The 15,264-nt window shown below is 43.2% G+C and overlaps 2 protein-coding genes across 3 annotated transcripts in view; both read left to right on the top strand.

The window, feature by feature from the left end:
* Nucleotides 1-1,443, top strand: part of LOC129695910 (ATP-dependent Clp protease ATP-binding subunit clpX-like, mitochondrial) — a 54,905-nt gene extending 53,462 nt beyond the window's left edge. The window contains exon 13 of the mRNA XM_055633361.1: nt 1,267-1,443. Coding sequence (XP_055489336.1) covers nt 1,267-1,336 — 70 coding nt within the window. The 3' untranslated portion in view covers nt 1,337-1,443. The remainder of the gene's footprint in view (nt 1-1,266) is intronic.
* Nucleotides 1,444-3,484: 2,041 nt separating this feature from the next.
* mblac2 (metallo-beta-lactamase domain containing 2) lies at nt 3,485-14,270 on the top strand. 2 transcript variants are annotated; one of them, XM_055633364.1, is made up of 2 exons: nt 3,485-3,989; nt 12,833-14,270. In XM_055633364.1, the coding sequence occupies exons 1-2, from the start codon at nt 3,530-3,532 to the stop codon at nt 13,123-13,125; spliced, it is 753 nt and encodes a 250-aa protein (XP_055489339.1). In that variant the 5' UTR covers nt 3,485-3,529; the 3' UTR covers nt 13,126-14,270. The 2 variants fall into 2 exon arrangements, with proteins under 2 accessions (XP_055489339.1, XP_055489337.1); XM_055633362.1 differs by lacking the exon at nt 12,833-14,270 and adding an exon at nt 10,301-10,835.
* The last annotated feature ends 994 nt before the right edge of the window (nt 14,271-15,264 follow it).

Raw genomic sequence — 15,264 nt, forward strand, 5'->3', positions numbered from 1 at the left:
CCGGTCAAAACCGGCTCCAATGCTCTCAGCGCTCCTGGCTGCTCGTTTATGTCAGACCGCTGGGACCGACCCCGGTACTCACGGTACTGGTCCCTCGCGGTCGTTTGCAGCCGGTCAACCCCACTCCAATGCCCTCAGTTCTGGGCGCTCCCGCTGTTGGTCATATTCGAACCACTCGGACCGACCCCGGTGTTCACGGGACTGGTCCCTCGCAGCAGTTCCGCAGTCGGTCAAACCGGCTGTTAATCTTAAACTTAAACCGCTGGGACCGACCCCGGTGCTCTCGGCACTGGTCCCTATGCGGTCGTTTTGCAGCCGGTCAAACCGGCTCCAATGCCCTCAGCACTGGCCGCTCCCAGCTGCTTGTAACCTTAAACCGCTGGGACCGACCCCGGTGCTCACAGCACTGGTTTGCAGCCGGTTAGACCGGCTCAAATGCCCTCAGCACTGGCCGCTCCCGGCTGCTCGTAAGGACCCCTCGGACCAACCCCGGTACTTACCGTCTGAAGAAGGGTTTCGGCCCGAAACGTCCCCACTTCCTTCGCTCCATAGATGCCGCTGCACCCGCTGAGCTTCTCCAGCCCTCCTGTGTACCCCCGGTACTTACAGCACAGGTCCCTCGGCGCTGGCCGCTAGCGACTGCTCCAAGCCAGACTCGCTTGAGACTGGCATACGGGACGTCTTTGCTTCGCTTCCCGCCCGGCCGAGAAGTGAATTTTGCCGGTGCGGGAGCGAAGTCGGGCACAGGTGTTTCCTCTCCGGAAAATCGGTGTGCCGTTGCTGCTCCTGCCGGCCGCCCGCACTCCGCGGTTCTCCCCCGCCAGCTTTCCGCAGCCTTCATGGATCCGGTCCATGTCTCCACCTAAAAGGTAAGTGGAAGGAACGCAGAGTCTCTTACCTGCTGTTCCCGACTTTCAAATTCTCCCGCTGGGGAACGTCGTTCCCCCGTGTGACTCTTTGCAATGCGTGTAGCGATATGACACGAATGCGTTGGAAGCGGGTTCTTCACATAGTCACTCACGTGACTCCGAAGTAAAATTATTATTTTATTATTATTATTATTATTATTTGTTTTAGCTTAATCCAAAGAACAAAATATTTGCGAAAGCATTATCACCTTAAAACACTTTAAATTCTAACGTGCTGAAAAGTCCAAATAACATTAACATTTCTCTCTCTCTCGTTGTCTCTCGCTGGTGAGTATGTTTTCTAAGATTCTACTTTCTGTATTAATTGAAACTAAACACTGGTGATTACTTCTTACAGGGCATCACCAAATGTGGATAACAACCTCGATGATTATGACTGGATGAAAAAGGCTGACACCAACAAATGAATAGCCAGTGGAATAGTAAATAACAGAATGCAAATTGAGATGGTTTGCACGATAAACCAAAACAACTAAAGCACGCTCATTTATGATCAATAAACACGGGAAGTTTACGGATGATTGATTTTTACCTGTTTATTTAAACTCCTGGGATGGTTTGTAAGTCAGTGCAGTAAAACATATTGGGAAAATAATATTTGGAAGAATAACGAAAGAAAACATAGTTTCGTCAGCATGTTCTTATTTGTCAGGGAGCGAGTATGGTTTAAATCTATGGCAAATGGGTATAATGTTGGGTCGGTGAGGTGAGAAGAATTATTGTAGTAGACAATAGACAATATGTGCAGGAGTAGGCCATTCGGCCCTTCGAGCCAGCACCGCCATTCAATGTGATCATGGCTGATCATCCCCAATCAGTACCCCGTTTCTGCCTTCTCCCCATATCCCCTGACTCTGCTATCTTTAAGAGCCCTATCTAGCTCTCCCTTGAAAGTATCCACCACCCTCTGAGGCAGAGAATTCCACAGACTATATAAATAAACATGGTATGAAGAAGGGTTGCGGCCTGAAACGTTGCCTATTTCCTTCGCTCCATAGATGCTGCTGCACCCGCTGAGTTTCTCCAGCATTTTTGTGTACCTTATGGTATATGGACACCACTATTATGGTATATGGACACACTTATCTGGTTTGTAGTAAATGCCTACTATGTTCTTTGTGCTTAAGCAAAGCAAGAATTTCATTGTTCTATACAGGGACACATGACAATAAACTCACTTGAACTTGAACTTGTACCTAAGATAGTATGAATATTTATTCACAGTAGAAATAAAGATGGTATGAATGTTAAAGTGTAGTTCTGTTGTGCTGAAGCAAAGCAAGAATTTCATTGTCCTGTCAGGGCCACATGACAATAAACTCACTTGAACTTGAACTAGTTGGTTCTGGATATGAAAAATGTAGAAATGAGGACAGGGGAGAGACAATGTGACTATAAATCTCTCTCTCACACACACACACACAGACAGACATACACACAGACAGACAGACATACAGCCACACACACAGACAGACACACACACAGACATATATACATACAGACGCACACACAGACACACACACACACACAGACAGACATATATACACACACACACACACAGACAGACATATATACACACACACAGACAGACACACACACACAGACAGACACACACACATACACACACACACACACACACACACACACACACACACACACATACATACACACACACACACAAACACACACAGACACATATACATACAGACACACACACAGACAGACACACAGACACACACAGACACAGCCACACACACATACACAGACACACAGACAGACACACACACAGACATACATACATACAGCCACACACACAGACAGACACACAAAGATCCTACATAGCAGAGCTATACAGGATCTTTGGACAGACACACACACAGACACACACACAGACAGACATACACACAGACAGATATAATACAGCCACACACACAGACAGACAGACACACACACAGACAGACACAAAGATCCTATAGCAGAGCTATATAGGATCTTTGGACAGACACACACACAGACACACACACAGACAGACATACACACAGACAGATATAATACAGCCACACACACAGACAGACAGACAGACACACACACAGACAGACATACATACATACAGCCACACACACAGACAAACACAAAGATCCTATAGCAGAGCTATATAGGATCTTTGGACAGACACACACAGACAGACACACACAGACAGACACACACACACAGACACACACACACACGTCCCCCCCACTCAGGAGCCGGTCTGGTCTGTTGACCCATCTAGCAGGTGGGGGAGGAGCTGCAGCCAGATAGACAAGCAGGGGGCGCGGTTGCTCGGTGCGGGGGGAAGGAGCAAAGATCCTGTATCAAAGCTTTGCTATAGGATCTTTGGGAAGGAGGAGGGAGTGAGTGAGGGACGGAGTGAGTGAAGGAAGGAGTGAGTGAAGGAGGGAGTGAGTGAAGGAGGGAGTGAGTGAAGGAGGGAGTGAAGGAGTGAGTGAAGGAGTGAGTGAAGGAGGGAGTGAGTGAAGGAGGGAGTGAAGGAGGGAGTGAGTGAAGGAGGGACGGAGTGAGTGAAGGAGGGAGTGAGGGAGTGAGTGAGGGGAGGGAGGATGATGGCGGAGCCGGGCGCCGAGCCGGACCCGGACACTACCGGTGAATGGTTCTGGCACCAGCGGGTGTCCCCCGGCCTCTACCTGATCCGTGAGCGCTTCTTCGAGGCGGCGAAGCGCGCCAACATCTGGCTGCTGCAGGGTTCCCAGCGGGACCTGGTGGTGGACAGCGGCCTGGGCCTGGTCAACCTGCACGGCTTCCTGCGGGCCCGCGGCCTGATCGGCTCCAAACCCGTGCTGGTCGTCGCCACCCACGTCCACTTCGACCACTCGGGCGGCCTGCACCACTTCGACCGGGTGGCCGTGCACAGGGCCGAGGCCAGCGCCCTGGTGCATGGGGACAACTACGAGACGGTCACCTGGCTGTCTGACGCCGAGATCTCCAAGGCCCCTCAGCCGGGATGGAAAGCAGATACCTACAGAGTGAAGCCTGTGCACCCTTCCCGTGTCCTAGACGAGGGTAAATGTCTTGTCACTGTGATATATATATAATAATAACTTTATTTGTTAAGCACACACAGACAGACACACACACAGACAGACGTGCACACACACACAGACAGACATATATACACACACAGACATATATACATACAGACACACACACAGACAGACATATATACACACACAGACATATATACATACAGACACACAGACAGACAGACGTGCACACACACACAGACAGACATATATACACACACACACAGATATATATACATACAGACACACACACAGACAGACACACACACACAGACTGACACACACACACAGACAGACACACACAGACATATATACATACAGACACACAGACAGACAGACGTGCACACACACACACAGACAGACATATATACACACACACACACAGACATATATACATACAGACACACACACAGACTGACACACACACACACACACACACACACACACACACAGACAAACAACCAAAGCTGACCAAAGTGCTGTACAGAAAAAAGAAAACAAGCAAGACATCATAAAACAGGCAGAACAACAGAACATACAACTAACACGAGGCGCATAAATTACATACAAAAATCCAAACAATAAATTAAAAAAACGTAAAACACGAGTACGAACAACGCAGCAAAACCAAGCAAATAAAGTTAATAAACAATTCAACACCTCACTGGTCTACAAAGGCCATGGAGAATAGATACGTCTTCAGGAGTGACTTAAAAACAGCTAGAGAAGGGGCCTGTTTAACGTTCATCTATATCTATATCTATATACCTTGTCTACCTCGGTCTTATTGAAACCGTAGTGCTCAGTTGCTAGATTTCAATGTCATATGGCAGTGTCATAGAAACATAGAAGCATAGAAAATAGGTGCCTGCACCGCCATTCAATATGATCATGGCTGATCATCCAACTCAGTATCCCATCCCTGCCTTCTCTCCATACCCCCTGATCCCTTTAGCCACAAGGGCCACATCTAACTCCCTCTTAAATATAGCCAATGAACTGTCCTCAACTACCTTCTGTGACAGAGAGTTCCACAGATTCACCACTCTCTGTGTGAAAAATGTTTTTCTCATCTCGGTCCTAAAAGATTTCCCCCTTATCCTTAAACTGTGGCCCCTTGTCCTGGACTTCCCCAACATCGGGAACAATCTTCCTGCATCTAGCCTGTCCAACCCCTTAAGAATTTTGTAAGTTTCTATAAGATCCCCCCTCAATCTTCTAAATTCTAGCGAGTACAAACCGAGTCTATCCAGTCTTTCTTCGAGGGCATAGAGTGTAAGAAAAACTAACCAAATTAAGCCATATGAAACAGGCTTTTCTACTTAAGTCGTCCATTCCAGATGCCCCATCTAAACCAGTCTATTTGTCCGCATTTGCGCCATTTCCCTCTAAAGCTTTCCTATCTAAGTACCTGTCCAAATGTCTTTTAAAAGTTGTTATTGTAATTGCCTCAACTACCTCTTTTAACAGCTCATTGCATATTCCCATCACCTGCAGTGAAAAGGTTGCCCTTCAGGTTACTATTAAATCATTTCCCTCCCACATTAAACATATAATTCTCGATTCCCCTACCCTGGATAAAAGACTGTGTAGTCACCCTATCCCCTCATGATTTTAAACACCTCTATAGGATCACCCCCTCAGCCTTCTGTGCACCAAGGAATAAAGTCATACCTTGCCCTGGCAACATAGTTAGGCAACATCTCAAATAAAGATCCTTCATCAGAACTGGGAAAGCAAAGCAAGCCAAATTAGTTTTGTTTTTTGTTGCTGAGGGAGTGGGGGTGGGGGATGGAGAGGACAGAGGGGATGTGATGGGGGTAGGGAGTTCAAGATTTTTGTGGTCATGGGAATGTCATCTGTGATGCGTTAATGGGGATAGCGAGAGAATATCATAAAAAGGTATGTGTAAAAGCTGTGAATTGTAGGTCAGAGTGCAGAAAACCAAGCTGCATTAGTGGAGAGAGAAAAAATGAATAAATATTACTGATAACATACGACAATAAAACCTAAACTAGGTGTTTCCCTCAGAGCTGACCTGTATTTCACAGTTTCTACATGTTTATTTGATTTGTGCCCAAATAACTAATTTTCAAAGTGTGAAACATATAGAGCATAGAAGAGTATAGCACAATATCAGGCTCTGCAACCCACAATGTTAATGCCAATCACTATGCCAAGTTTAACTAATCTCTTAACAAAACTAATCTCTTAACAAGCTTAACAAATCCATATCCTTTGATTTCCTGCATCTAGCTTTTAGATAGGCATCTTTGTGCCTGTCTAAAAGCTTCTTAAACACCTCTATCATCTTCTCCCAACACCATTTCAGAATGGCAGGCAGTGACTAGTGGGGTACCGCAAGGCTCGATGCTGGAACTGCAGCTATTTACAATATACATCAATGATTTGGATGAAGGCATTCAAAGTAACATTAACAAATTTGCAGATGACACAAAGCTGGGTGGCAGTGTGAACTGTGAGGAGGATGCTATGAGAATGCAGGGTGACTTGGACAGGTTGGGGGAGTGGGCAGAGGCATGGCAGATGACGTTTAATGTGGATAAATGTGAGGTTATCCACTTTGGTAGAAAAAACAGGAAGGCAGATTACTATCTAAATGGCGTCAAGTTGGGATAAGGGGAAGTATAACGGGATCTGGGGGTCTTTGTTCATCAGTCTATGAAAGTAAGCATGCAGGTACAGCAGGCAGTGAAGAAAGCGAATGGCATGTTGGTGTTTATAACAAGAGGAATCGAGTATAGGAGCAAAGAGGTCCTTCTGCAGTTGTACAGAGTCCCAGTGATACCACACCTGGAGTATTGTGTACAGTTTTGGTTCTGTAATTTGAGGAAGGACATTCTTGCTATTGAGGGAGTGCAGCGTAGTTTTACAAGGTTAATTCCCGGGATGGCAGGACTGTCATATGCTGAGAAAATGGAGCAGCTGGGCTTGTACACTCTGGAGTTTAGAAGGATGAGAGGGAATCTTATTGACACATATAAGATTGTTAAGGGTTTGGACACGCTAGAGGCAGGAAACATGTTCCTAATGTTGGGGGAGTCCAGAACCAGGGGCCACAGTTTAAGAATAAGAGGTAAGCCATTTAGAACGGAGACGAGGAAACACTTTTTCTCACAGAGAGTTGTGAGTCTGTGGAATTCTGCCTTAGAGGCCGGTGGAGGCAAGTTCTCTGGATGCTTTCAAGAGAGAGCTAGATAGGGCTCTTAAAGATAGTGGAGTCAGGGGATATGAGGAGAAGGCAGGAACGGGGTACTGATTGGGGATGATCAGCCATGATCACATTGAATGGCGATGCTGGCTTGGAGGGTCGAATGGCCTACTCCTGCACCTGTGGTCTATTGTCTTTGACATTACCACCATGGAAACAAATATTCTAGCTGTCTACGCTGTCAATGCCCTTCACAATTTTATATACTTCTATCAGGACTCACCTCAACCTTTGACGTTCTAAAGAAAACCAAACCAGTTTGATCTTTCATAGCTAATATCCTCTAATCTGGGCATCATTTTGCTAAGCTTCTGCATCCTCTTCAAAGCCTGCACATCCTTCCGGCAATGGGTCAGCCAGAACTGCATGCAATACTCCAAATGTGGCCCAACCAAAGTCCAATGAAGCTGCAAAGCGATGCCTGTCACTTATACTCAGTGCCCCGACTGATGAAGGCAAGCATACCATATACCTATTTTCCATTCTATCTACTTGTGCTACCACTAAGATCACTCTTTTTCAATGTTGCTAAGGGTCTTGTAATTAACCATATACTTTTCCCTTACATTTGACTTCCCAAAGTGCAACACCACACTTGCTTGGATTAAACTCCATCTGTAATTTCTCTGCCCATATCTGTAACTAATTTACATCTGGCCGTATGTTCTTTTGGATTTAGGCAATTTGCAGTTGTATTTTCCAGTTAGGTCAGTGACAAGCACACGTTGAAAGTTGCCTGCAGAAACCTCAGGTATGTGTTCCCTAGCAGATACTCTGTTCTGCCTTGCCACTGTTAAGCCAAGCCAAATTCAAAACAGGGCACCTTCATTGATCTTGACTTGTTTGTACAGATTCATAATGTTTGAGTCATCACATCGTTTGCCTACATTTACGGTCTATCTCAAAACTCAATCCCTGTGCTGGATCATTGGAGATTTTTAAAGAGGTGATAGATAATGTTTTGGAAGAACATATAATTGAGAGACATGGAGAACTGGCACAGAAGAAATGAGATGAAGCCAGGGGCAGACATGGCTGTATTGAATGGTGGGGACTGGCTTTAGGATCCAGGTGGCCCATTGATGCTCATGTTATTCCAATCTCTGATCTACTTTGGCATTAATTTCATAATACTTGAATTTTAAAATGATTAACCTTGTTTTCAGTCACTCCTATAAGCTTGCCCCTCCCTATCTTGTGATATCTTTGAGTTTTAAAATTGATTCAAAATTGTCTTGGAGGAAGGAGTCAAAGGGGAAACGTAGAAACAGAAAATAGGTACAGGAGTAGGCCATTCGGCCTTTCGAGCCAGCACCCCCATTCAATATGATCATGGTTGATCATCCTAAATCAGTATCCCGTTCCTGCTTTCTCCCCATATCCCTGGATTCCGTTAGCCCTAAGAGCTATATCTAACTCTCTCTTGAAGACATCCAGTGAATTGGCCTCCACTGCCTTCTGTGGCAGAGAATTCCACAGATTCAAACTCTCTGGGTGAAAAGGTTTTTCCTCATCTCAGTACTAAATGGCCTACCCCTTATTCTTAAACTATGACCCCTGGTTCTGGACTCGCCCAATACCAGAAAGATTTTTCCTGCATGTATCTTGTCCAATCCTTTAAGAATTTTATATGTTTCTGTAAGATAGCGAATACAAGCCGAGTCGATCCATTCTTTTATCATATGTCAGTCCCGCCATCCCGGGAATTAACCAGGTGAACCTACACTGCATTCCCTCAATAGCAAGACTGTCTTTCCTCAAATAAGGAGACCAGTAGAAATTGTGGAGAGTTTTTCTGATTGGAGTCCTATGACCAGTGGAGTGCAGCAGGGTTTAGAGTTGGGTCCATTATTGTTTGTTATCTACTTAATTGGTTTGGATGACAATGTAGTTCGCATTGATGGTAAATTGGCAGATGACACAAACATTGGTGATATAGTGGACAGTGAGGAATGACATCTAAGTTTACAATTTGATTTAGATCAATTAGAAGGAGGGGGGGCGGGGAAGGAACTAGAGTAGGAATTGCACAGTAAATGGTAGAACCCTGGAAAGTGTTACAGTACTGAGTGATCTGGGAGTATAACCATATAACAATCACAGCACGGAAACAGGCCAGCTCGACCCTTCTAGTCCGTGCCGAACACTTATTCTCCCCTAGTCCCATCTACCTGCATTCAGCCCATAACCTTCCATTCCTTTCCCGTCCATATACCTATCCAATTTATTTTTAAATGATAAAATCGAACCTGCCTCCACCACTTCCACTGGAAGCTCATTCCACACAGCTACCACTCTCTGAGTAAAGAGTAAAGAAGTTCCCCCTAAACTTCTGTCCCTTGTGCTCAGTTCCCGAAAGTGATGAATCAGGTGGACTGAGTGGTGAAAAATAACAAATTGAGAGTATCATGTTATTGTTGCACGTCTTTGGTGAGAGCACACTTGGAGTACTGTGTGCAGATTGGTCGCCCAGCTATGGGAAGAATGTCATTAGATTGGAAAGGGTGTAGAAGAATATTCCATGCCGGGGGGAGTACAAAAGGAGGGCTTTACAGGTTCAATCATAGAGTTTGTTGAGAACATAGGCAACAAACTTCTGTATGTTAAGGAATTTGAGAGATATGGGGATAGTTCAAGAAAATGGAGTGGAGGTAAAATATTGGCCGTTATCTAAATGACTGACAAAGCAGGCTAATCTATGATTCTATGGTCAAATCAGCATTGCAGCCTAACTGTAGATCTTGACTGTGCAATAGTGTAGGTGACCAGGAGAGAAGTGAAATAACCTCCCAAATGTTTTGCATAAGTTCTATGCTTTTTTATGGTCTACCCCTAAGACGAGACAAAACAACACTACATTTTGCTTATTGTGGTTAACAATGTTAAGCTGTTTCACATAAAAAAAATGTACTATAATTATATAAAGCGAACAAAGTTATTGTAGTGTTTTTTATGGTCATGGCTGGATTGCTATTAAAGCTTTTTTTATATTAATGATTCAAATACTTGCATTGGCAATTACAGAAATTTTCCTGAGATCCTTATGTTTTTTATGCTAGGTGACATTATTAATCTTGGAAACCGTCAGCTCACTGTTCTACACATGCCTGGTCACTCCAGAGGTTGCATCTGCCTTCATGACCGGGAGAATCGTATTCTCTTTAGTGGTGATGTCGTATACAATGGTGCCTTGATTGACTGGCTGCCTTTCAGTAACATCAGTGACTACATCCGAACATGCAGACGCATAATGACTCTAGTGGAAAATGACCTTGTGCAACAAGTGTTACCAGGTCATTTTGATTCCTTTGATGCAGAAATACTTTACCACTTGACCTCGAGTTATGTTGCCAGTGTTGGAGTGTGCCATAAAATTTCATCATTCACTCTTCAGTGCATTGCTACTCTCGTCTTATGGTTGAAGTATCGTCGTGGACAGAATGCTCGATAAGATTGATGGCACAAAACTTAACACTTCAGCTTTCAGATTTTATTAAGATTGCTTTGTAAAGAAGGAGTGTAATTGTAAATTAAATTATATTCGTTATTAGAGGTTATTACTTGCTAATTAAAGGAGACTATTTTATGATCATCCATCTTTGCTTTGGAATTGTATGGTCATGTAACAATTCTGCAACTAACATGTTGAATATGTTGTGAGTATATTAAGTTTCCAAAGTATAGAAATGAAAATTTGATTTCACAATGGAAAAAGAAAATTCATATTGAAGTTTTTATATTTTATGAAACAATGCCTTTAAAGTTTCATTACCATAATAACAATTTCAGTGATACCAGTTTTTAAATAGGTTCGTTAATCTTAGATACTAAATGGATGTAACAGTTATTCCTTATTAAACATATAATTTAAATATTAATTGCCTGATTTTGCAAAGAGAACAGATTTGCAAAAATGGCTTATTTAATAATTCGTTCTACCCTCTCTGACCTGATAAAGACAAAGACAGACTGGGATCCAATGAGAAGCAGCAAAAAATTATATTTTGAGTTTTGCTAATGGACAAGAAAATACATGTTCCTTCTCAAAAAATCCACATCTTTATGAATTTCGCAATTGGTTAGGTAAAATTTAAAGAATAACCTTAAATGATAAAATATTGAATACGGTGCAGCATTGGAAGCCGGTACATTTCTCCTATAAAAGTATGCAAATAAACTATTTCAAAAATAAAAATAACATACAATTTGGACATGATTAAAGACCATTATGCTATAAATTCCTACTACATAATTTATTGAGCAATTTATATTCCTTAATATCTATCTGAATCTGCACTTAAGAGTCATACAGCGTGGAAACAGGCGCTTCGGCCCAGTATGCCCACACCGACCAACATGTCCCATCTATACTAGTCCCACCTGCCTGTTTTTGGCCCATATCTCTCTAAACCTTTCCTATCCATGTACCTGTCTAAATGTATTTAAATGTTGCAATAGTACCTGCCTCAACTATCCTCCGGCAGCTCGTTCCATACACCCACCACCCTATGTGTAAAATAAGTTGCCCCCCAGGTTCCTATTAAATCTATCCCCCCCTGATCTTAAAGCTATGTCCTCTGGTATCTCGATTCCCCAACTCTGGGTAATAGACGTAAACCAAGTTTCATTTCATGTTTCAAGCCAATGTCTTTCGATAACTTGGGTGTTTTCTCTCTTTTAATTATCTTTGACGTGTATAGCACCTGTCAACTTTTCTTCCTATAACTGAACCTTTAACAGCTGATTACATTATCTCTAGTTGGTATTACTGGTATACACTAGTAAATAGGGATGCCTGGTGTTAAATGAAAATATCTCAGTAATTTTCTCCACAAAACTAGGTAATTTTGAAGGCAAAAGGTGCGCAGAGTCATGATGTTAATCTTATTCATGCTTAGGTTAAGTCTTGCTCTTTTTAATGTAAAAGTTCATTCAGTAAAATGTACACTAAGGGTTTTGGAGAGTTTATTATGTTCCATTAGTATTATTTAGCTTTGACAGGCCTTCCATTTGATGTAGGGGATCCATTTAATTTGGTATAATAGTCTGAAGGATCCTAAGACCCTTTCTTGCTGAAGGCCAACCTGGAAGGACTTACTATGGAATGGCTTGCTGTGGAATGTGACAAGAATATGTAAAGTAGAGTATTGATTTGACAGTTCTCATGTGTGCTTCACTGTCCTATTAAGTGAGCCAGATCTTGCTCCCAACAACCTTGTTGTGGCCTAAAGATAGCATGAAGATTAAAGAAGGCTTGCTATCCGGAGAGGACATTCATTATTACATACAGTGCATTCAGAAAGTATTCAGACCCCTTCACTTTTTCCACATTTTGTTACGTTACAGCCTTTATCATCAATCTACACACAATACTCCATAATAAAAAAGAGAAAAACAGGTGTTTAGAAATATTTGCAAAGTAATTAAAAATAAATAATTGAAATATCACATTTACATACTTATTCAGACCCTTTACTCAGTACGTTGCTGAGGCACCTTTGGCAGTGATTACAGCCTCAAGTCTTCTTGGGTATGACGCTACAAGCTTGGCACACCTGTGTTTGGGTAATTTTTCCCATTCTTTTCTGCAGATTCTCTCAAGCTCTGTCAGGTTGGATGGGGAGCGTCGATGCACAGCTATTTTCAGGTCCCTCCAGAGATGTTCGATCGGGTTCAAGCCCGGCCTGTGGCTGGGCCACTCAAGGACATTCTCAGGCTTGTCACAAAACCACTCCTGCGTTGTCTTGCATGTGTGCTTAGAGTCGTTGTCCTGTTGGAAGGTGAACCTCCGCCCCAGTCTGAGGTCCAGAATGCTCTGGAGCAGGATTTCATCAAGGATCTCCCGGTACTTTGCTCCGTTCATCTTTCCCTCAATCCTGATTAGTCTCCCAGATCCTGTCACTGAAAAACATCCGCACAGAATGATGCTGCCACCACCATGCTTCACCGTAGGTATGGTATTGGCCAGGTGATGAGCGGTGCCTGGTTTCCTCCAGTCATGACGCTTGGCATTCAGGCCAAAGAGTTCAATCTTGGTTTCATCAGACCAGAGAATCTTGTTTCCCATGTCTTTTGGCAAACTCCAAGTGGATTGTCATGTGCCTTTTACTGAGGAGTGGCTTCCACTCTGTCCACTCTACCATAAAGGCCTGATTGGTCGAGTGCTGCAGATATAGTTGTCCTTCTGGAAGGTTTTCCCATCTCCATAGAGGAACTCTGAGCTCTGTCAGAGTGACCATCGGGTTCTTGTTCACCTCCCTGCCGAAGGCCCTTCTCCCCCGATTGCTCAGTTTGGCGGGCGGCCAGCTCTATGAAGAGTCCTGGTGGTTCCAAATTTCTTCCATTCAAGAATGACGGAGGCCACTGCTCTTCAGGACCTAAAATGCTGCAGAAAGTTTTATATCCTTCCCCAGATCTGTGTCTAGACACAATCCTGTCTCGGAGGTCTAGGGACAATGTCTTCGTCTTCATGGCTTGGTTTTTGCTCTGACATGCACTGTCAACTGTGGGGCCTTATAAAGCCAGGTCTGTGCCTTTCCAAATCATGTCCAATCAATTTAATTTACCACTAGTGGACTCCAATCTAGTTGTAGAAACAGGATGAACCTAAGCTCAATTTTGAGTGCCATAGCAAAGGTTCTAAATACTTATGTAAATGTGATCTTTCAATTATTTATTTTTAATTACTTCGCAAAAAATTCTAAACACCTGTTTTCGCTTCTTCATTCTGGGGTATTGTGTGTAGATTGAAAAAAAATAATTTAATCCATTTTAAAATAGGCTGTAACATAACAAAATGTGGAAAAAGTGAAGGGGTCTGAATACTTTATAAATGCACTGTATCTAAATGTGTTATTGTAGTTTACTTTGTGGAAAATAAATCTTGCAGTCAGTATTCTAAAAAAAATGGAATGGTAGTGTATATAATACAAATGCACCTCAATATGATGAATGTAAGGCCACATTTAATAATTTAGTATCTGACATAATTGTTTTAATGTCACATGAATAAATCCCATGTTTTGTGTGGGAAGAGTCCTTTGTTTATGTATTATGAGCTCAGATAAATAGATTAATTGTCAGCAGGGACATCTAAATAAGATCTAAATCCGATTCTAAAATACTAGGAAATACATCAGAAAGTGGGCAGATGCAAGGCAGATGCAGTATAATGTGGATAAATGTGAGATTATTCACTTTGGTGGCAAGAACAGGAGGGCAGATTATTATCTGAATGGTGGCAGATTAGGAAAAGGGGAGGTGCAACAAGACCTGGGTGTGATTGTACATCAGTCACTGACATGCAGGTACAGCAGGCAGTGAAGAAAGTGAATGGCATGTTGGCCTTCATTGCGAGAGGATTTGAGTTTACGAGCAAGGAGGTCCTACTGCAGTAGTACAGGGCCCTGGTGAGACTGCAACTGGAGTGTTGTGTGCAATTTTGGTCTCCTAATTTGAGGAAGGACATTATTGCTACTGAGGTGGTGCAGTGTAGGTTCGCCAGGTTAATTCCCGGGATGGTGGTCTGACATATGATGAAAGAATGGGTCGACTGGGCTTGTATTCATTGGAATTTAGAAGGATGAGAGGGGATCTTATAGGGACATAAAATTCTTAAAGCATTGGGCAGGCTAGTTGCAGGAAAAATGTTCCCGATGTTGGGGGAGACCAGAACCAGGGGTTACAGTTTAAGAAAAGGGGTAGGCCATTTAGGACTGTGATGAGGAAAAAGAAATTCACCCAGAGAGTTGTGAATCTGGAATTCTCAGCTACAGAAGGCAGTGGAGGCCAATTCACTGGATGTTTTCAAGAGGAGTTAGACTTAGCTCTTAGGGCTAACGGACTCAAGGAATTGGGGGTTCAGTATTGATGTGGATAGAGAACTGGCTGGCAAACAGGAAGCAAAGAGTAGGAGTAAACGGGTCCTTTTCACAATGGCAGGCAGTGACTAGTGGGGTACCGCAAGGCTCAGTGCTGGGACCCCAGCTATTTACAATATATATTAATGATCTGGATGAGGGAA

The sequence above is a fragment of the Leucoraja erinacea genome, chromosome 3 (genome assembly GCF_028641065.1).
Source record: "Leucoraja erinacea ecotype New England chromosome 3, Leri_hhj_1, whole genome shotgun sequence".
Taxonomy (NCBI): Eukaryota; Metazoa; Chordata; class Chondrichthyes; order Rajiformes; family Rajidae; genus Leucoraja; species Leucoraja erinaceus.

Excerpts from the sequence above, each read along its gene's own strand:
- mblac2 (XM_055633362.1), top strand. The coding sequence starts at position 3,530 with ATGATGGCGGAGCCGGGCGCCGAGCCGGACCCGGACACTACCGGTGAA. Across the intron at positions 3,990-10,300 it reads TTCCCGTGTCCTAGACGAGG|GTGACATTATTAATCTTGGA; the intron begins GTAAATGTCTTG and ends TTTTTATGCTAG.